Source organism: Labrus bergylta, chromosome 6, assembly GCF_963930695.1.
Source record: "Labrus bergylta chromosome 6, fLabBer1.1, whole genome shotgun sequence".
Classification (NCBI taxonomy): domain Eukaryota; kingdom Metazoa; phylum Chordata; class Actinopteri; order Labriformes; family Labridae; genus Labrus; species Labrus bergylta.
The window spans coordinates 507,273-529,372 of record NC_089200.1 but is presented as its reverse complement, the minus strand read 5'-3'; the positions used below and the strand labels follow the sequence as shown (position 1 = coordinate 529,372).

The 22,100-nt window shown below is 45.0% G+C and overlaps 1 protein-coding gene across 1 annotated transcript; it reads left to right on the top strand.

Annotated features, from left to right (window-relative positions):
• Positions 1-266: 266 nt before the first annotated feature.
• LOC136179444 (pre-mRNA-splicing factor 38B-like) lies at positions 267-3,634 on the top strand. The gene is made up of 3 exons (XM_065956264.1): positions 267-363; positions 509-1,966; positions 2,046-3,634. Exons 1-2 carry the CDS (start codon positions 267-269, stop codon positions 1,258-1,260), a joined length of 849 nt encoding a protein of 282 aa, XP_065812336.1. The 3' UTR covers positions 1,261-1,966; positions 2,046-3,634.
• Positions 3,635-22,100: the final 18,466 nt, after the last annotated feature.

The window sequence follows — 22,100 nt, the reverse complement described above, 5'->3', positions numbered from 1 at the left end:
GACTGTTATTCAATGTCTGTTTTTTGATCATTTTTTAAACATTGCTGTACATATATAAACAACACAACTTCAGAAGGTCAACACTTTTTTTATTTTTTATATTCAGGTCTAATTACAGATTTCTTTTCCTCACCTGTTTATAGGCTCTTGTTTAAATGTCACATATATTTTTATATATTGGTCGACCTGATTGGTCGACCGTCCCCACTCGAAGTACAGTCAGTGTTTGTTGTTGTTCCTGTGACCTCTGTGACCTCTGAGTCTCTATGTCTCAGTCAGAACATGAGCTGCTGCGTGCTGATTGGCTGTCACTGCTTCCTGTGTCTGATCAGGTCACGCTGCTGAACATCACGACTCGACGCTGTTTGATAAACTCACAGTCGGCTGACGGCCTTCACAGGATTTAACGCTCCAATACATGCAACGCTCCGCGGCCTCCTTAATCCAACAGGAAGTGGATTTCCATCCTGATTGGGTGGAGGAGGCTGGGCGTGACGGGGTGACTGAGGCGGGAGGAGGAGGAAGAGGAGGAGGAAGAGGAGGAGGAAGAGGAGAAGGAAGAGGAGGAAGAGGAGAGGAGGAAGAGGAGGAGGAGAGGAGGAAGAAGAGGAGGAAGAGGAGGAGGAAGAGGAGGAGGAGAGGAGGAAGAAGAGGAAGAAGAGGAAGAGGAAGAAGAGGAAGAGGAAGAAGAGGAGGAAGAGGAGGAGGAAGAGGAGAAAGAGGAGGAAGAGGAGGAGGAAGAGGAGGGAGAGGAGGAAGAGGAGGAGGAGGAGGAGGAAGAGGAGGAAGAAGAGGAAGAGGAAGAAGAGGAAGAGGAAGAAGAGGAGGAAGAGGAGGAGGAAGAGGAGAAAGAGGAGGAAGAGGAGGAGGAAGAGGAGGGAGAGGAGAAAGAGGAGGAAGAGGAGGAGGAAGAGGAGGGAGAGGAGGAAGAGGAGGAAGAGGAGGAGGAAGAGGAGAAAGAGGAGGAAGAGGAGGAAGAGGAAGAAGAGGAAGAGGAAGAAGAGGAAGAGGAAGAAGAGGAGGAAGAGGAGGAGGAAGAGGAGAAAGAGGAGGAAGAGGAGGAGGAGGAGGGAGAGGAGGAAGTCTCCAAAACACCAGAAAAAGTTGTTTGATTTGTCGCTCGTAGCTTTTGACATAAAAAGTCGTCAGACTGAAAGTCTCCTCGCTGCACGTGAGGTCAGAAAGCCGACAGAAGAAAACAGAAACAAAAGCATTCTGCTCTCTACAGCAGCAGCTGCTCATGATGAGAGTGCTGTGTGACAGTTATAAAGGAGTGGTGGACACCCGGGATTCTAATCCGTCAAAATAACAGCCTTCAGATTTTTCCGTCATTGTTAAAAAAAAAAATTGTCAAAGACGGAGAATATTTGTTTAAAGCGACCTCTGGTTCCCTCGTGTTGCTGAACGAGCATATCTGTGCTCATCGACAGGCCAGCGAAACAATCATGTGTAATTAAAGGTTTAAAAATAAAAATTGAATCGTGAGGGGTTGTGAGCTTCAGTGCCCCCAGGGGCCTCTGGGGGTCCATGGGCCCCTGGGGGCACTAATCCGACTTGGTAGGCCCAAAGAGGACACGAGGATGCAGGGTCAGATTTGTGATAATATATTCAGTTAAATAAAAACATTCCATATTCACACAGAGGATTCCCGTGTGTTCACTGAAGCAGCAGCTGAACTGTCTCTCAGAGTCTGAATCATTCTTCCTGTTATCCAGTCAATCAATCAATACTCAGGTTCTGTCAGCCAGCTGTCAACCAATCAGCTCTCTGCACTCGGACCTGTCGGCAGAGGGACCAAACAACTTTCAATCCCACGACTCCCGAGGAAAAAGAACGATGTGGACGGAGCAGCAGAGTCCTCCATATGACTCTATGATGAGAATATGTGTGTTTGTATCAGTGAATCTCAAAGTGAAGTAAAGAGAGGAGAAGAACATCCTGGAGAACAGGAAACATGCAGCAGCAGGTTTTTGTATCAGTGAATCTCAAAGTGAAGTAAAGAGAGGAGAAGAACATCCTGGAGAACAGGAAACATGCAGCAGCAGGTTGATTAGAGCACGGAGATGGTAGAGGTGGCGTGCAGACAGTCTATGGTCGTGCAGCGATCACAGGGAATAAAGGTCACCACCCCCTCCCACTGGCCCCTCCCACCACCCCCTCCCACTGGCCCCTCCCACTGGCTCCAGGTGAATTCTCCTGATAATATCCTGCTGTGTTCTCACATCAGCTCACTCTGACTTTCTGCAGAATAAATACGAGGAGGCTGGAGGAGAAACTCAGAGTGAAGAGAGAAACATTCAGATGTTTGAGTGATCACATGACACTCAGAGTGAAGAGAGAAACATTCAGATGTTTGAGTGATCACATGACACTCAGAGTGAGAACTGCAGGACGTTTCTGCAGGTTTCAACACACTAACTGTCCGTCTCTCATCATCACACTCAACACACGCCTCATGCAAGCCGAGTCACACACACACACACACACACACACACACACACACACACACACACACACACACACACACACACACACACACACACACGCACGCACGCACAACCAACCTCAGACTCTCATCCAATCACAGCCATGATATCACACACAGCTGTCACCCTGACACTTCACTGACGTCACCTTGTCCCTCACAATATTTAGTTCATAACAATAAAAACTCCACACACATTGTAAACCACCAGAATTTCATGAAGTCAAAGTCAGCTCACAGGCTTTAATTTTATTTTCTAATTTAACCTTTATTTAACCAGATAATTAACCCATTGAGATCAGGATCTCTTTCACAGGGTGACGTGGCCAAGAAGGCAGCATCACACGTCATCAAAAACATTTCATGATAAAGAGACAGTTTACAAACAATAAGTTAAGAGAGAAAAACAATGTACAATGTGCAAAATGATTTACAGATAAAGTGCAGAATCTTGATCACAGATCAGGCACTGTCCAATTGACTCGCATATTTTATCTTTTAAGATCGAGCCAAAGGCTTCAAGCGAAATGAGATCCGCCATTTTCAAGTCATTTTGGAGAAAGTTCCCTGCGGTGGGAGCAGCAAAACGTGCGGACACGAGGCACAGACGGTTTAAAGACATCACAGGAACACAAAGCATCGTGGCTTCTGGTTCTTTGAAGGTATGAACATAAATAAGAAGGCACCAAACCAAGAAGAGCTTTATAAATAAGCTTCAGCCAGTGAATATGCCTGTTCACCTTCAAAGATAGCCAATCTGAGGTTAAATTTATAAGAGTCCTGGATGAGAGGGGCAGCAGCACGATGAACCAGACAGCAAACAAAGATCAACACGTCCTGACTCACAGAGCAGATACCTCATTATTCACATTCTGAAGCTTCTTCCTCCAACACCTTCAGTCTACTTTTAAAAAGGTGTAAAGAGAGAGCAGCTCCTCAGACACAGATCCTGCAGTGAGCCTCAGACTGCTTTTCCTCGTTTTCAGACGCTTTCGGAACAGGTGACAACAATACGTTTAGTGACTGGGCTGCAGAGCGAAGTCTGAAGCTTCCTGCACTTTCAACATGAATACAATAATAGTCTTATAAATAAGGACAAAGATTTAGTCCACAACGCACAACGTAGCCGACTCGATCACACAATGAGTCAGTGCACCTCGATATATCTGAATTAATCTGATGAATGAGAGAAGCTTCAGCTCATCTGAGCGAAAAAACACACACTCTCTCACACACACACACACACACACACACACACACACACACACACACGATAAGGAGCAGGAGTGTTTGTCTGGTTTCGTCCGTTATTGTAAATGATCTCTTTTCCTCACACAGCCGGACCTCGAGCCCTCTCTCTCTCTCTCTCTGCACGCTAATACACTTCCTGCAGGCTGATGTCAGAGAATGTTTTTTGCAGAATTCTGTGATTATTGATCTAAAATTAAAACCATAATTACAGGAGTGTTACTGACGTGATTTACATGACGTGATTTACATGACGTGATTTACATGACGTGTAGGTTGTAAAGGTTTTTGAGATCAATGCAGTCCGTCTATTTTTAATGAAAAATGTCTTTGCACTCTGCTCATAGGTCAGCGGAGGATCAGGGCCAACGCCAAGGAAAAAAATATAAACAATTCCAAGAATATAGTTGTTAATTTACAAAAATAAATCTGTAAATGGCTAAATTAAATAAGTTAAGCTATGGTTAAAATTATTATTTATAGAGCAGTCATGATGATGGAACCCTTAAAGCCAAGTCATCGGGGTCTTTCTTTTCAGGGTCCTGATATTTTATGACAACATGACGCTGATGAGCCAAAAGAGTGTGTAGCTTCTGCAGACGCAAAGCCACGACTGATGGGATATTTAGAGTCTTTAAAGCAGCTCACTGACAGTTCATACTCAGTCTGTGTTACAGACGACAGAGGAAGTATTTCCTTATTTGTGCAGGAAGCTTCTGAGATAACTTTAGAATAAAATAATGACTTTATTCTAAAAAATTATTTTAAGCCTAAATGTGTTCCTAAAGCTCCTTTGTACATAAGAATGACAACATTTTATTTTTTTACGTTTTAAAAATGTTAAAATAACTTCTGAAATGTTGAGAATATTCAGTTCATGTTTTTTATGTTTGTAATTGATTTGATTGATTTCAACACATTCAGTAAGTTTATTTAGAAATGTCTGGTTATAAAAATAAGTCTCATTTTGTGTGTTTATTATTTGTGATTCAACGTCTTTACTTTTATCAGATATTTTGTTATACTGACTAAAATAACCTTTTCGTTTTCGATCTACACGTACGAGTAAAAAATGTAACCACAACAAGCTGAAGCACAAATGCAGGCGTTGAATTTCCTCTTCAAAATCATAAAATCGAAACTGTCTGAACCCTCAAATAGTCCCTGAAGTCGTGACGATCGATTGACCTAAACGTCCCCTTAAGACAGAACGTCCTCATTAAGTCGTTTTAAACCAAAATCCCCACAAAGACAGTGAAACAAGAACACTACCAACACACACACCAACATGTAAATTCTGCACATTTGTTTTTGTTTTGATTTACATGCTCCAGTAAAAACTGAAACCACAACAAGCTAAAGTACAAATGAAGGTGCTTAATTTCTACTTAATTTCTGAAAGCACGGGTCATCAGTAGCCTAGTGGTTAAGTCACGCGCCCCATTTACGGAGGCTGTAGTCCTGGTTGCAGCGGCTGTGGGTTCGAACCCGACCTCGGCCCTTTGCTGCATATCATCCTCCCAACACTTCCTGTCTCTCTTCAGCTGTCCTATCCAATAACGGCAAAATGGCCCAAAAATATTATTAAAAACAAATTGTAAAAGCTCAACAAATAGTTCCTGAAGTCGTGACGATTGATCAACCTGAACGTCCTCATCATGTCGGTTTCAAACCGAAGTCCCCACATTGACAGTAAAACAAGAACACTCTAAAGACACACGTGTAAATTCTGTAAATTCTGTAAATTCTGTTTCTGTTCTGTTTCCTGGTGTTAAAATGCAATAACATAATGTTAATATCGAGGAAGGATAAAAGCGTTGAATATCTTTTTTTTTTTTTTGTTTTTTTTTTGGGGCTTTTTCGTGCCCTTAATGCAGAGAGAGGACAGTGGATAGAGTCAGAAACCAGAGAGAGAGAGAGGACAGTGGATAGAGTCAGAAACCAGAGAGAGAGAGAGAGGACAGTGGATAGAGTCTGAAACCAGAGAGAGAGAGGACAGTGGATAGAGTCTGAAACCAGAGAGAGAGAGAGGACAGTAGATAGAGTCTGAAACCAGAGAGAGAGAGGACAGTGGATAGAGTCTGAAACCAGGGAGAGAGAGAGGACAGTGGATAGAGTCTGAAACCAGAGAGAGAGGACAGTGGATAGAGTCAGAAACCAGAGAGAGAGGACAGTGGATAGAGTCTGAAACCAGAGAGAGAGAGGACAGTGGATAGAGTCAGAAACCAGAGAGAGAGAGAGGACAGTGGATAGAGTCAGAAACCAGAAAGAGAGAGGACAGTGGATAGAGTCTGAAACCAGGGAGAGAGAGAGGACAGTGGATAGAGTCTGAAACCAGAGAGAGAGGACAGTGGATAGAGTCTGAAACCAGAGAGAGAGAGAGGACAGTGGATAGAGTCTGAAACCAGAGAGAGAGAGAGGACAGTGGATAGAGTCAGAAACCAGAAAGAGAGAGGACAGTGGATAGAGTCAGAAACCAGAGAGAGAGAGGACAGTGGATAGAGTCAGAAACCAGAGAGAGAGAGAGGACAGTGGATAGAGTCTGAAACCAGAGAGAGAGGACAGTGGATAGAGTCAGAAACCAGAGAGAGAGAGGACAGTGGATAGAGTCTGAAACCAGAGAGAGAGAGGACAGTGGATAGAGTCTGAAACCAGAGAGAGAGAGAGGACAGTAGATAGAGTCTGAAACCAGAGAGAGAGAGGACAGTGGATAGAGTCTGAAACCAGGGAGAGAGAGAGGACAGTGGATAGAGTCTGAAACCAGAGAGAGAGAGGACAGTGGATAGAGTCAGAAACCAGAGAGAGAGAGAGGACAGTGGATAGAGTCAGAAACCAGAAAGAGAGAGGACAGTGGATAGAGTCTGAAACCAGGGAGAGAGAGAGGACAGTGGATAGAGTCTGAAACCAGAGAGAGAGGACAGTGGATAGAGTCTGAAACCAGAGAGAGAGAGAGGACAGTGGATAGAGTCAGAAACCAGAGAGAGAGAGAGGACAGTGGATAGAGTCTGAAACCAGAGAGAGAGGACAGTGGATAGAGTCAGAAACCAGAGAGAGAGAGGACAGTGGATAGAGTCTGAAACCAGAGAGAGAGAGGACAGTGGATAGAGTCTGAAACCAGAGAGAGAGAGAGGACAGTAGATAGAGTCTGAAACCAGAGAGAGAGAGGACAGTGGATAGAGTCTGAAACCAGGGAGAGAGAGAGGACAGTGGATAGAGTCTGAAACCAGAGAGAGAGGACAGTGGATAGAGTCAGAAACCAGAGAGAGAGGACAGTGGATAGAGTCTGAAACCAGAGAGAGAGAGGACAGTGGATAGAGTCAGAAACCAGAGAGAGAGAGAGGACAGTGGATAGAGTCAGAAACCAGAAAGAGAGAGGACAGTGGATAGAGTCTGAAACCAGAGAGAGAGAGGACAGTGGATAGAGTCAGAAACCAGAGAGAGAGGACAGTGGATAGAGTCAGAAACCAGAGAGAGAGAGGACAGTGGATAGAGTCAGAAACCAGAGAGAGAGAGAGGACAGTGGATAGAGTCTGAAACCAGAGAGAGAGGACAGTGGATAGAGTCAGAAACCAGAGAGAGAGAGGACAGTGGATAGAGTCAGAAACCAGAGAGAGAGAGGACAGTGGATAGAGTCAGAAACCAGAGAGAGAGAGGACAGTGGATAGAGTCTGAAACCAGAGAGAGAGAGAGGACAGTGGATAGAGTCTGAAACCAGAGAGAGAGGACAGTGGATAGAGTCAGAAACCAGGGAGAGAGAGAGAGGACAGTGGATAGAGTCAGAAACCAGAGAGAGAGGACAGTGGATAGAGTCAGAAACCAGAGAGAGAGGACAGTGGATAGAGTCAGAAACCAGAAAGAGAGAGGACAGTGGATAGAGTCAGAAACCAGAGAGAGAGAGGACAGTGGATAGAGTCTGAAACCAGAGAGAGAGGACAGTGGATAGAGTCAGAAACCAGAGAGAGAGAGAGGACAGTGGATAGAGTCTGAAACCAGAGAGAGAGAGAGAGGACAGTGGATAGAGTCTGAAACCAGAGAGAGAGAGAGGACAGTGGATAGAGTCTGAAACCAGGGAGAGAGAGAGAGGACAGTGGATAGAGTCTGAAACCAGAGATAGAGGACAGTGGATAGAGTCAGAAACCAGAGAGAGAGAGAGGACAGTGGATAGAGTCTGAAACCAGAGAGAGAGAGAGGACAGTGGATAGAGTCTGAAACCAGAGAGAGAGAGAGGACAGTGGATAGAGTCTGAAACCAGGGAGAGAGAGAGAGGACAGTGGATAGAGTCTGAAACCAGAGAGAGAGGACAGTGGATAGAGTCAGAAACCAGAGAGAGAGAGGACAGTGGATAGAGTCTGAAACCAGAGAGAGAGAGAGGACAGTGGATAGAGTCTGAAACCAGAGAGAGAGGACAGTGGATAGAGTCAGAAACCAGGGAGAGAGAGAGAGGACAGTGGATAGAGTCTGAAACCAGGGAGAGAGAGAGGACAGTGGATAGAGTCTGAAACCAGGGAGAGAGAGAGGACAGTGGATAGAGTCAGAAACCAGAGAGAGAGAGAGGACAGTGGATAGAGTCAGAAACCAGGGAGAGAGAGAGGACAGTGGATAGAGTCAGAAACCAGAGAGAGAGAGGACAGTGGATAGAGTCAGAAACCAGAGAGAGAGAGGACAGTGGATAGAGTCTGAAACCAGAGAGAGAGAGGACAGTGGATAGAGTCAGAAACCAGAGAGAGAGAGAGGACAGTGGATAGAGTCAGAAACCAGAGAGAGAGAGAGGACAGTGGATAGAGTCTGAAACCAGAGAGAGAGAGGACAGTGGATAGAGTCAGAAACCAGGGAGAGAGAGGACAGTGGATAGAGTCAGAAACCAGAGAGAGAGAGAGAGGACAGTGGATAGAGTCTGAAACCAGAGAGAGAGAGAGAGGACAGTGGATAGAGTCTGAAACCAGAGAGAGAGAGGACAGTGGATAGAGTCAGAAACCAGAGAGAGAGGACAGTGGATAGAGTCAGAAACCAGAGAGAGAGAGAGAGGACAGTGGATAGAGTCTGAAACCAGAGAGAGAGAGAGGACAGTGGATAGAGTCTGAAACCAGAGAGAGAGAGGACAGTGGATAGAGTCAGAAACCAGAGAGAGAGAGAGAGGACAGTGGATAGAGTCTGAAACCAGAGAGAGAGAGAGGACAGTGGATAGAGTCAGAAACCAGAGAGAGAGAGAGAGTGGGGAATGACATGCGGAAAGAGGCCACGGGTGGAAGTAAACCCGGGCCTACCGCTTGAGACCAGAGTCTCAATACATGGGACGCGCCCCCTGCCACTGTGCCACCAGTGCGCCCCAAGCGTTGAATATCTTGTAGTAATTTAAAGATGATAATAATCTAAGACGCCGCTGCGTGTCTCTCCAGGCGTTCTGTTTTCTCTGCAGAATTAGAGCCATAAACTGGTTCAGTTCTGGATTAGTTTTCATGGAGGACTTTAGCTTCAGACCCCGGAGATTTCCCCTCTCTCTGATATCAAACAGGGAGATTCTCCTCAGTGAAACCTGATATCATCCAGCTGAACACTTCCAGCTCGTTTTTCTGTCCGACTGTAAATCTGTGAAGTCTGGATGACGCCATGAACGCCATCAAAACACGCCGCCGTAACGTTACACCACATTTATATATCTCTGCTGTCGGCTCAAACATCAGAAGAAAAACTAAATCTGATCACCTACCTTCAGAGGAGCAGCAGCAGGCGGACAGGACGCAGCACGCACACACCCAGAGAGGAAACAGAGAAGAAGAAAGAGTTAATCAAACCGTCAAAACATTTCAGGAAGATCGAAGGAAAAGTCCTTTTTTATGAAAGGTTTCAAATCATGTCAGAAGAATAATTTCTTGCAATTCCTGTTGTTGTTAGGGTCGTCATGACAACAGAATTTTAAAAATCAAACAATTTTACAAATGTTTTATCAGACGCTTTTATCCAAAGTGACAAACATCAGAGAGAAAGAATGACACGAGCGAGGAGACAACGAAAGGAAGTGACAACAAACAGCTTTAAGTCTGAGAGGACAGACAGGTGCTGACAGGAAGTGACCAGAAGTGCTGACAGGAAGTGACTAGAGGTGCTGACAGGAAGTGACCAGAGGCAGAGCACAACATTGACAGCTGTTCTTCAGTTCTAATCAGCATTAACCATCATCATCATCATCAGAGATTGCAGCAAAACCTCTGCACACTGAGCAGATTGCAACGTTTCTGTACGACCGGAGTTTATCTGTGATTGTTGATGCTTTCATTCCTCTCCTACACATCCGTCTCATGAAACAGATAACGTTTGTTTAAGGTTTCAGCACTTCTTGTTTCTGTTTATAATATAAAATAACAGATTGTTTTGTGCTCGGTATCAAAAAGCATTAAAGCACTGAACGTGTTGACCTCTGTATTTGTTGCTGTCTCCGTTTGTATTTTCAAATATAAAAGTGTCTTATTTTCAAATTGACCGGACGCTCTGTGCGTTTCCTCGTCTGACTTCCTGTCCGGGTCGTTCTCTTCTGTCCAGTTTGCATATGCTTGCAGCGCACTGAACCGAAAATAGACTCTCAGCGTATTGGTGCTACAGGCACGCTGATTATTACCCATGATGTCATAACCGTCACAGGTAGACTGACCACGAGCTACCTGAGTAGCTAGTTTATATTGATGGCCTTCTTTTAATGTTTTCAAATATGGTCACAGACACAGAAACGATCGATATCCTGCTGTGAAGATATAAACATGACAGCTCCTGCTCACTGTCTCGCTTCACGTTTTTATTTAGTCACACGTTTGGGACCAATCGACCTTCATCGATGGATCCATCAGACGGATGCTCGATGAAGGTCGGTGATCCATGTGCGTGCAGCATGATCGTATTACGGCCAGCTGGTGAAGAAAAACCTGGACGATCAGGTGGAATCACTCTGGACAAAATAAAGCTGTGATGGTCGTGAACTTTAAGAAATCAGCTGCTTCAGAAAACATCATCAGACACAGGAACGTTCAAGAGGCTGAATCAGAGTTTACAGAGTTCAGACCGACCGCTCAGAGAATTAACGAGGTGAAACGAAGACGACGATAAAGATGTGTTTGTGCATTTTAACAACAATAGGTCGAGGTTGTGTCAGAGCTCCAGACGGACAGAGAGACGTTTGTTATTTGGTTTGCAGAGAATAAAGCATGAATAAATATGAAGTTTATTGTATGAAGACAGAAACTGCAGCAGCTCTCAGATCAGATTCACAAACAGACTCAGTGTGAAACAGCAGGAGAGAATCAGCAGTCAGTAAAACTCTAATAAAACACACCACGAGGTGATCACATCCAGATGTGAGCAGCTCCCCTCCCCCCTCTGAGAGCTGATTGGACGCTACCGCCCCAATGCCCGCCTCTCTGAGATTATGGACGGTGTTATTAAGTGAAACGAGAAGCAGCTGTAGGTTCACAAAGTCCACGCTCAAAGAAAACACTCACGGCTTGTTGAACAGCGAGGAGCGGCTTTTAAAAAGGGGCCTGTGGCTTTAAGAGAAGAAGAAGAAGAAGAAGAAGAAGAAGAAGAAGGAGTAGAAATGTCATCATGTTCACCAAACCTCCTGGTTTTATTTATTTATCCCAAAACTTCAGGCAGTCACAGAGAAATCACGACAGTACAAAACATTAGTCAGTTCTACAATTCACTTAGCAGACTCTTTAATCCAAAGCAACGTACATCAGAGAGTAAGAACAACACAAACAAGGATCTATAAAAAAGGGAACAATGTGAGTAAGAGCAAACGATCAGCTTTGAGTCTGATTGGACACACAGGTGCTGACAGGAAGTGACCAGAGGCAAAGCACAACATTGAGGGCAGTTCTTGAGAGCTCTAATCAGTATAGAAACCATCTTATAAGTCGTCGTTATCAAACAAAAACCATCGTCATTACCATCATCATCATCAATAATATGGAGACCATCATCATTAAGTTAGTAGGTATTCATGAAAGAGCTGGGTCTTTAGCTTTTTCTTAAAGGTGCAGAGGGACTCTGCAGATCACATGGAGTTTGGAAGTTCGTTCCACCACCGGGGGGCGACAGAGGAGAAGAGTCTAGTCAGAGACTTAGGACCCTGTTGTGAAGGTTGGATCAGGCGCCTTTCATTGGCAGAGCGTAGTGGGGGGGGGGGGGGGGGGTGCAGACCTGGATGAGAGAGTTAAAGTAAGGAGGAGACGTTTCTGTGTCTGTTTTGTAAGCGAGCAGCAGAGTTTTAAATTTGATGTGAGCAGTAACTGGGAGCCGGTGTAAGGAGATGAACAGAGGAGTGACATGTGCTCTTTTAGGAAGGTTGAAGACCAGTCGTGCTGCTGCATTTTGTATCATCTGCAGAGGTTTGATAGTGACTGTAGGAAGACCTGCCAGTAGAGAGTTGCAATAGTTAAAACAGTAACAACAAAACCACGTTCACACGTTTTCAGGCTTTGTTACGGCGTCATCACGTCTTTGTACGTTCATATTCATTCTGCAACTGCACTTCGATTGAAGGCAACGTCACGGCGGCTTTTTTAAAGTCCCCTGTGGAGTTACAGTTCACAGACCAGAGTTTAATTCAGCGCTGTGATTAACCGTACAGCCCTAATGACATGGTGGCCACGCCCACTTCTGACAGACAGTCAGCTACTTTCAAACAAGGCAGCGTTTAAAATCTGTTTCTCCACAGCGAGCTGCACGAAGCATCGGAGCTTCACCTCGTCTGAAACCATCGACGCCTTACACACTGACGAGCGTTTTTCACTTCTTCACTGTCACATGAAGGAAACCGGAGTTTAAAGTCTGCTTGAATAAAACGTTTAAACCGTGTGTGTGTGTGTGTGTGTGTGTGTCTGTGTGTGTGTGTGTCTGTGTGTGTGTGTGTGTGTGTGTGTGTGAGTGTGTGTGTGTGTCTGTGTGTGTGTGTCTGTGTGTGTGTGTGTGTGTGTGTGTGTGTGTGTGTGTGTGTGTGTGTGTGTGTGTGTGTGTGTGTGTGTGTGTGTGTGTGTCTCTGTGTGTGTGTGTGTGTGTGTGTGTGTGTGTGTGTGTCTCTGTGTGTGTGTGTGTGTGTGTGTGTGTGTGTGTCTGTGTGTGTGTCTGTGTGTGTGTGTGTGTGTGTGTGTGCGTGTGTGTGTGTGTGTGTGTGTATGTGTCTCTGTGTGTGTGTGTGTGTGAGTGTGTGTGTGTGTGTGTGTGTGTGAGTGTGTGTGTGTCTGTGTGTGTGAGTGTGTGTGTGTGTCTCTGTGTGTGTGTGTGTGTGTGTGTGTGTGTGTGTGTGTGAGTGTGTGTGTGTGTGTGTGTGTGTCTGTGTGTGTGTGTGTGTGTGTGTGTGTGTGTGTATGTGTGTGTGTGTGTGTGTGTGAGTGTGTGTGTGTGTGTGTGTGTCTGTGTGTGTGTGTGTGTGTGTGTGTGTGTATGTGTGTGTGTGTGTATGTGTGTGTGTGTGTGTGTGTGTGTGTGTGTGTGTATGTGTCTCTGTGTGTGTGTGTGTGTGAGTGTGTGTGTGTGTGTGTGTGTGAGTGTGTGTGTGTCTGTGTGTGTGAGTGTGTGTGTGTGTCTCTGTGTGTGTGTGTGTGTGTGTGTGTGTGTGTGTGTGTGTGTTTTGGGGTAAACACACTCGTCCTCTCGTCTCCTCTGTGACCTCATCAACACCATTTTTGTCCAGTTGCCCCGGTAACCTCGACCCTCCTCTTGATTGACAGCTGGTTGCTAAGCGCTGACCCCGGACACAGCAGGAGCTGCAGTGCATTGTGGGTCAAAGAGGGGCCTACAGCGGAGGTTTGGGTGATTTATTGTTTGACCTGCAGCTTCTCTCTCATCTTCTCTTTTTTTTAAGGCTCTTAGTTTGCGTCTTCACCCTCAGCGTGTTCTTCTTCTTCTGCTGCTTTTCTCGTCTCTGCAGCTGATCCTCCGTGTGGACTGTAACTCATCAGCTGGAGTCAGGTGGGACAACTCATTTCCTGCTGGAGGTTAAAGGTTTAATCTCAGGATAAAAACTCATCCTTCAACCAGAACCCAGGGAGGGCCTCATTGACCCATAATGCACTGCTTCCTGTCGGCACGTCAGAGCTGGAGCTTCAGAGCGCTGTCCAGTTTAAGATTATTTTATTCAGAGGAACGTTTAGTTAAATAAATAAATAATAATAATAAATAATTAAATAATTAAATAAATGAAGAGAGACCCTGATGTGTTCAGAAACATCTCAGTAGGATTTCAACAGTTTATAGTTTTATATTTTTCACTAAATGTTCAGAGTTTGTGTTTTTAATGTCATTTGTTTTATTTCTACAGATAGTTTTAAAAGCGTCGTGTCGGAGCAGAAGAAGAAAACGACGAGAGACGAGGAACAAAAACCAGGCCGCTGCACGGATTAGAGAGAGAGAGAGAGAGCGTGTGTGTCTGTCTGTGTGTGTGTGTGTGTGTGTGTGTGTGTGTGTGTGTGTGTGTGTGTGTGTGTAATGTGAGAAGCTTCGCTGCTTGATAAAGAAAAAAGAAACATGAGAAAGTACAGAAGGCAAAGGTTTAAAAAAAAAAAGGGAAAGGGATTCCTCGATTTTCTTTCAGAGTAACGATTACACACACACACACACACACACACACACACACACACACACACACACACACACACACACACACACACACACACACACACACACACACACACACACATTCGCCTGGTCAGAGGCGGGGCTTAATTAAACAATCAACTATTGGATAGTACTAACTCGTGCACTCGCCAGCAAATATATTTTTGTAAATTAGACGGAGTAGCTGGACATGACTCACGCAGGAGACAGACTCTAGTGGACACTGGAGGAACTGCAGCTGTAAAGTTAGACATTTTAACATGGAGCTCTATGAGGACTGACTCACGCAGGAGACAGACTCTAGTGGACACTGGAGGAACTGCAGCTGTAAAGTTAGACATTTTAACATAGAGCTCTATGGGGACTGACTCACGCAGGAGACAGACTCTAGTGGACACTGGAGGAACTGCAGCTGTAAAGTTAGACATTTTAACATGGAGCTCTATGAGGACTGACTCACGCAGGAGACAGACTCTAGTGGACACTGGAGGAACTGCAGCTGTAAAGTTAGACATTTTAACATAGAGCTCTATGAGGACTGACTCACTGCAGGAGACAGACTCTAGTGGACACTGGAGGAACTGCAGCTGTAAAGTTAGACATTTTAACATAGAGCTCTATGGGGACTGACTCACTGCAGGAGACAGACTCTAGTGGACACTGGAGGAACTGCACAGGAGACCTTTTGTTTTTAACATTCTACAATTCACTTAGCAGATGCTTTTATCCAAAGTGACATACATCAGAGAGTAAGTACTAATCCATTCATACACCTACTACTGAATACTGGATACTGAAGCAGAGGGAGCAATTCAGGGTTAAGTGTCTTGCCCAAGGACACATTGGACATTTTGCTCAGCTGGGGATCGAACCCTAGACCTTCCGGTTGAGAGGCGACAACTCTACCAACTGAGTCACAGCCGCCCCATTCTGACTAGATTTGTATTTTCTTCAAAATTTTTCCCTTTTATCCCAAAATTTGATGAAAGTTTTGTAAACTGAAAGTTCAGAAAATGACTTCAGTTTGTGAAACACGTCGACCAAACTTCAGCTTGCCTCAAAGAGCATAAAGAGAAACTTCAGTGACACAGAACAAGTTAAGGACAGATATTAAATATTCAACTCGTTTTATATTTTCACATTATCACTCAGATGTATGGATACATGTTCACCCCCCCCCCTCCCCCTCCTGGTGCATTGTGGGGACTGTGTTGGTCCTGGTTCAGACCCTCTAATCTCCTCTGATTCATTAGCGTCCCCGCTGCTGCCTGTTTGTCAGAAACCGTCCCGTATAAATGTGGCGTCTTACCACAGCGGGCCCCCCAGCAGCCAATCAGGAGCCAGGGAGGGGGGGGGCATGGGACAGAATTAATAAGAAGGGGGATCATCTTCAGGGGGGTGAAGAGGACGTAGAGCATGCCACGCCAAGGACACGCAGCTAATCGAGGAAAGAGAGTTCAGGTATTACCCACTGCAGTAGAGAGGGTGAAGGGGCCGCACGGCGCCGAGGACACCAAGGACACACAAAGAGTGCACACACGGTACAGAGGACACCAAGGACACACAAAGAGTGCACACACGGTACAGAGGACGCCAAGGACACACAAAGAGTGCACACACGGTACAGAGGACGCCAAGGACACACAAAGAGTGCACACACGGTACAGAGGACGCCACGCCCGGGCAAAGCACACAAACAGTACGCAGACATCAAACATCATATGTCAAATGAACTTAAACTCAGTGCACATAGTGATGAAGACAGAAGGCCTGCAACGAAACCAGAGATACCACACACACACACACACACACACACACACACACTTTTGATATTCAGTATGTAGGACTTCTAATTCTGTCAATCAATCATTTATTTAGGACTTTTACTAAAAGATTCTGGGGTCCTGACGACCCGAGGATGACTTGAAATAATGGGGTATTTATATTTATAATATTTATATTTATTTATTTATTTATTTGATCAACGTAAACATTTATATTCAAGTCGTCCTGTTTTTATTCTTGAAGTATTTTTTATCGTGTGGAGCTCGCAGTTAATCTCTAATGTTTCCATAATGAGGCTTTGTGATGTCACTGTTACTCTAATTAATTACCCGCGAGTGTGTGTGTGTGTGTGTGTGTGTGTGTGTGTGTGTTTGCTCTCAATATACACAAATAGATACACTAATTGTTCGCCCCGATGGTCATCAGACCTGCTGTGATTACTCACCGGAACAGAAGGGGGGGATTAATATGAGACTAATTAAGATGACCTAACGGGGGGGGGGTGTAGGGGGGGGGGTCCCTGATGACAGATAATAACAGCCAGCAGGTCTGAGGCTTCACCTGCGGACAGTCTGAGTGTTTCTGTGTGTGTGTGTGTGTGTGTGTGTGTGTGTTACGCTGTAGGGGGGACTGCAGCCTCTCTGTAACAGTAAATTAGCGTCGCTGTAGCGTCTCCACAGACACATGCTGACCCAGGCATCTGAACCAACACACACACACACACACACACACACACACACACACACACACACATGTTGGTTTTACTGTACAAGTGAGGACCCTCATTCGAACAGTTCACAGTTTAACAAGTCGTTCAGTAACATTCTCCAATGTTTAGAACTTTGACTGCAGTACCCACTTTAAACACTAGGTGTCATAGCTACATATTGCTCCTTTAAGTAAGTTTTGTCTGTAACAGTCTGAAACTCAAGGGGGCGTGGCATGACACCTGTCAATCATTTACACAACAGAAGTGAATGAAGATGATGCTCCAGCATTTTGAGATATCGCATGTTTTTATTAAGAGACTATGTTCAGTTGCTTCTCTAGGTTCAACATCAATTTCAATCAGTTATAATTTATTAAAAGAACCATTTTTCTAAGAAACTGCGTGCTTAACCCTGCTGGTCCATTCATTCCAAACGTGCCCGATTAACTTGGACACAACCGACAGTCCTCCTTTTGTATCATAAACAAGTTCATGTGAAGTTTAAATGAAATTCAGCTGACGAATCAGAGGCATCGTCTGAAGTTTAAATCCTGTCACTGCAGATTTCTGTCTCTTCTGCAGCTCAGCAGGAAACACAAAGACTGAACTTCATCCTAAACACGTGAACTTTAAATGACATCATGTTTTAAACAAGACAACTTATGATTGGATGAGACTTCCTCTCAGTAAACAGGCTGATCACCGTCACACTGCCAACATTAACTCTGACATTTACTGAATTCCTCTCAATGACCCTGAGTCAGGCGTCTCACATGGATCAGTTTTATCAGAGACAGGGTTAGCGTAGCTTAGCACAAAGACTAAAAGCAGGGGAGAATTTTATCTTTACAGTAATGACGTGGAGAAATAGACGATCAGTGGTGGTCCTGACCGGTCTTGATTTAAAATCCAGAGTTCACCCAGTCTGGGACCGAGACAAGACCAAGTATAAATGTTTTAGATTCAGAGACGAGACCTTCAATAAGTGGTCTCGAGACTCGAGTACTACAGCACTACCAAGAGGATTCATCTCAATCAACTTTCAGTCACTTATTCCTGTTTTAACTCTCCTGGATATAAACGATCACTAATAATAAAGTAATAACCTCACGGATAGTTATGAGGCTCCTCAGGTCAGATCATCTCTGCAGGCTTTAAACACACTCAGACTGACGCTCCAGATAGAAACCAGATCGAGCCGACAGTAATTAAAAACTGAAACGAGCTTCAGCTGTTAACGAAGCTAAAATACATCTGAGCTCTCTCATGTAGGTCACACGCTGATTCATAATGAGCTCCTTTCTTCTTTTTCCACCTGACTCACTGCTGAACATCAACACAGAGCAGCGCCAACGTTTTATACATCTCTTCTTCTTCTTCTTCTTCTTCTTCTGTGGTATCTGGACTGAACCTCACCTGAATGATACCTGCTGCTACGTTTGATACTTTTTGGCACCACGTTTAAAATCATAGCACAACAACGTTTCTGTGCAGTTCAGACGGCGTGCAGGAGTTTGTCTGCAACTTTTGGAAATAAAAATCAAGACATGACCCGATACTGGGTCTCTAGGATTTATATTTTTGTTGCCGTGGTAACTAACAGGTATCGATATTCTTTGATTGTAACTTAAAATGGCGAAGTTTAAGTTTCCGGTATCGTAACAGCTGTTGTTGTCTCTGTGCTTGACTCTGATAGGCTGACAGCAGCAGACGTGCTGACGACTGCAAACTGACCTGATTGGACGAACTTCTGTGATCCTTTATCGACGCGACAATCAGGGCCGATGCTGCCTTCATGTCAGTCCGAATAATTATCAGGTTTAGTCGTCATCATGTCGACTTCTGAGCCGCGTCATCTTAAAGATGAACCTCACTCTGAGTCGATTGGTTTGTAACGAGACGAGGATAACGGTGAGAATCTGAATATTTGGATTTTTAAATTCAGATGAATCCTGCAGATGAGCTCCTCGCTTTACAAATCGGCGTTCTTCTGGCTTAATGGCTTCACTGCTGTCATCGCCAGTCAGAGCTAAACATCAAAGCAAAGGATTTAAACTCAGATATCCGTGCCTCATCACATTCGTCAGATCTTAACACGTGTACAGATAGTGATCATCGCTGACAGGATGCTGATCAGCCTCTGATCTGCATCCTGTCAGGGATCAGAAAATCAGAGTTTAAATCTCCAAAATAATCTCACCAGTGGTTTTTGAATTTTGGCCAAAATAACTGGTTGCCACATTAATGCCAATTGATTTATTTACAATTCAGCCATCCATCCATTTTCTTCTTCTCAGAGGTTCAGTCGGGTCGGGTGGTCGGGAGGTAAAAGAAGTCAACCCAGACTTCCTTCTCACCAGCAACGTTTCCAGCTCCTCCTCCTCAGGGACCCGAGGCGTTCCCAGGCCAGACAGGACACATAATCCCTCTACTGAACCCTGGATCTACCCCGGGGTCTCCTCCCAGTTGGGCGTGCCCAGAAAACCTCCAAACTACAATGACTTAGGAAATAGGGTGGCCAATGTATTTGTGCAGTTCAGTTCAATATGGTTCAATATAAAGCATTTTTACTCGGTCTTGTCTCGGTCTCAGACTGGGCGGACTCTGGATTTTAAAACAAGACTGGTCTAGACCACCACTGATTGTTTATTTCTCCACGTCATTACTGAGATTAGAAGGAAAACTCCTCTAATAACAAATAACTTCTATTCATTTGTAGTTTGATTTTTATCCCTCGGTTACAGACGCAACCTTCCTGGTGTTACGGTCTAAGTGAGGGACACGCCCCCTGGTATTTCTGTGATATTCGGTCTTGGTCCTGACTCTGAGGTCAGAGGTTGTTCTTTCATAGAGACGCTAAATTCTGGACTGAGTTCCCGAATTGTATCAGGACAAAAACCTCAGAGATGCATTTTAAGCCAGCAAACTTGTAATCACTGATTTAACTAATAAAAGTTAATTTCAGTCATCTCCCCTCCCCCGCTTCGGTCGTCTGGGTTGCTGTTTTTGTAGTCTGACGTGGTTGTGTCTCGTCTGATGCGATCTTTGTTTTCTATGTGCTGCAGAACAGAACAGGAAGTAAAGGAAGGAGTCGGGCCCGTAACTCATGTAATGTTACTTTTAATCTTTCTCTGTAAAATAAATGAAATGAAAACGTTGTGTCAGGATGTGTTTGTGGAAGTGTTTTCTTGTGATTCTTTGAGCTCTGGAGTCGTGTCGAGTCCCGCAGCTCCTCCTCCTCTTAGACGAGTGGTGAGTCAGCGATCTAAGAGTCGAGGGTTTGATTCCCGCTGAGTCGACCGCTCACTGCTTCCTGTCTCCACGGGAACAGGACGGAGCTTCGACTCTTCGAGCTTCGGCCGAGGAGGAGGAGGAAGGTTTCTCCTTGTGAAAAGGACGAGGACGGCCGATGAATGACAAGATAAAGGTGTGTTCCCAGCATGCAGCAGGGCGGCGTGGGGAAACAGTCTGGGGTCGGTTTTGGAGGGAAAATGGGCTCCGCGGGCGCCGCTTCCATTTAAACTGAGTGAACACAGCACTGCAAGGCATCATGGGAGGACAGAGTGAGCACGGGCAGACGGGGGGCCTGTTTATGTATTCATTGAAGACTGAAGTGATTTTCTCTGACTCCGCCCACGCCGCCCTGAGGTGAGGCATGATGGGAGCTGCAGAGGAGCGGGTCGGATTCACAACCTTAACAGTAATATCTCAAAAGTGAAAAATTCTACAAGACGAGAGGAGGAAGAGTTTTTCTGCTCTTTCCTCCTCAACGCAGAGGAAGTAAGAACTCGTCGTGTTCGCACTCGTTTTCCATCCTTCAGGCAGGCGGCGAATATCTGAGACAACCCGCCAGCTAACGGGTTCAACTCCCATCCATCTACAGAGTCACAAACCAGATCCAAAACCACAAGCAGAGAAAGTGTCAGACCTTAAAATGAGACCAGAAGATATCTACGAGATATCTAGAGAGCAAAAAATTTAACATTAGACAAAAAGCTGCTGAGATAAACTTTAAAAATCTACAGATAACACCTGTTTTTAATATGAACGCTTGTTACGTACGCTGAGCGAAGGAAGTCAAAGCAACACAGATTTCTTATCAGTATTGCTGAAAATTTGACGACATGCCCTCCAGCATAACAAACTAACGAGATCAGCAAGATCCTCGATCTACAGCTCACACACTGTACAGATACTATGATGAGCTGCTGGAGGACCACTGTGACTGTAAACGTCTGTCCAGGTGCATTGTGGGTAGAGGAGCAGGAGTAATGAGCTGAGAGAGGAGGATGGAAGCTGTTTGTTTGATATTCATGTGGATCAGAGGAGCTGCATTCGTATTCATGAGAAATGATCAAACATGCAGCGAGGTGATGGAGGAGCGGAGGACGATGATTCCGTTTAAAAACCTCGGGAGGATTCTGACACAAGAATCTGAAGGTGATAAAGTCACCTCTTTAAATCGTTTTAATGTTTCATCTCAAAGAAATCCTCGGCATTTTTAACGTCACTGAAATAAATACGCGTTCCTGTAACTCGCCACGTTTGATTTTTCAGACGTAAACTGTCACACTCCTCTCGTCTCCATGCCGACAGGCGCCATAGATGAACTAAAATGTTAAATTAAAAAACCAGAAACAAATGGGACTACAATCCTGAAGGTGATCAAACTACAGAGATGTTTCCTGCTCAGTGTTTACTCTGTATCAGCATCAGACTGTCCTGCTGTAGTCTAACAACCTGCACAGCTGGTCATCACACCTCTGGAAGAGAACTACAGCTCCCAGCATGCCTCAGGGCTCTGAGCAGGCCCTGGCATAGACAGAACAGCAGAAACAGATGCAGGACGAAACCCTGAACTGTCCTCACCTTGTTACCTCAGCGACCTACAGCTTGTCACTACGGCAGCCAGGGAGGGCGTCGCCATAGCAACATCCTCCAAGGAGCCCCGAGTCAACTGAGGTGAGGGTTGAAGAGTGAGGAGGGGAGGGGGGAGGACAGCTGCTTTGCTCATATTCACCTGTGTGTCCAGGAAGTAGACACATCCCACGGGGCAGCAAAGGCTGCTGGGAGCAGGACGGGAGAGACGCAGACTTCATGTCACATCGTTTGTTTCTGTATGTAAATAAAATCTGTCATCGTCAGAACAGAACTCACTTTCCTGCAGACATTCAAATGTTCATTTCTAAGAATGACATTACAGATGTTTCTTATCTGATAAGTCTGAGCAGTCGAAGTTACAACTTTAAATTTATGACTCTCCTCTCT

Excerpts from the sequence above, each read along its gene's own strand:
- LOC136179444 (XM_065956264.1), top strand. The coding sequence starts at position 267 with ATGTCTCAGTCAGAACATGAGCTGCTGCGTGCTGATTGGCTGTCACTG. Across the intron at positions 364-508 it reads GAACATCACGACTCGACGCT|GCGGGAGGAGGAGGAAGAGG; the intron begins GTTTGATAAACT and ends GGGGTGACTGAG.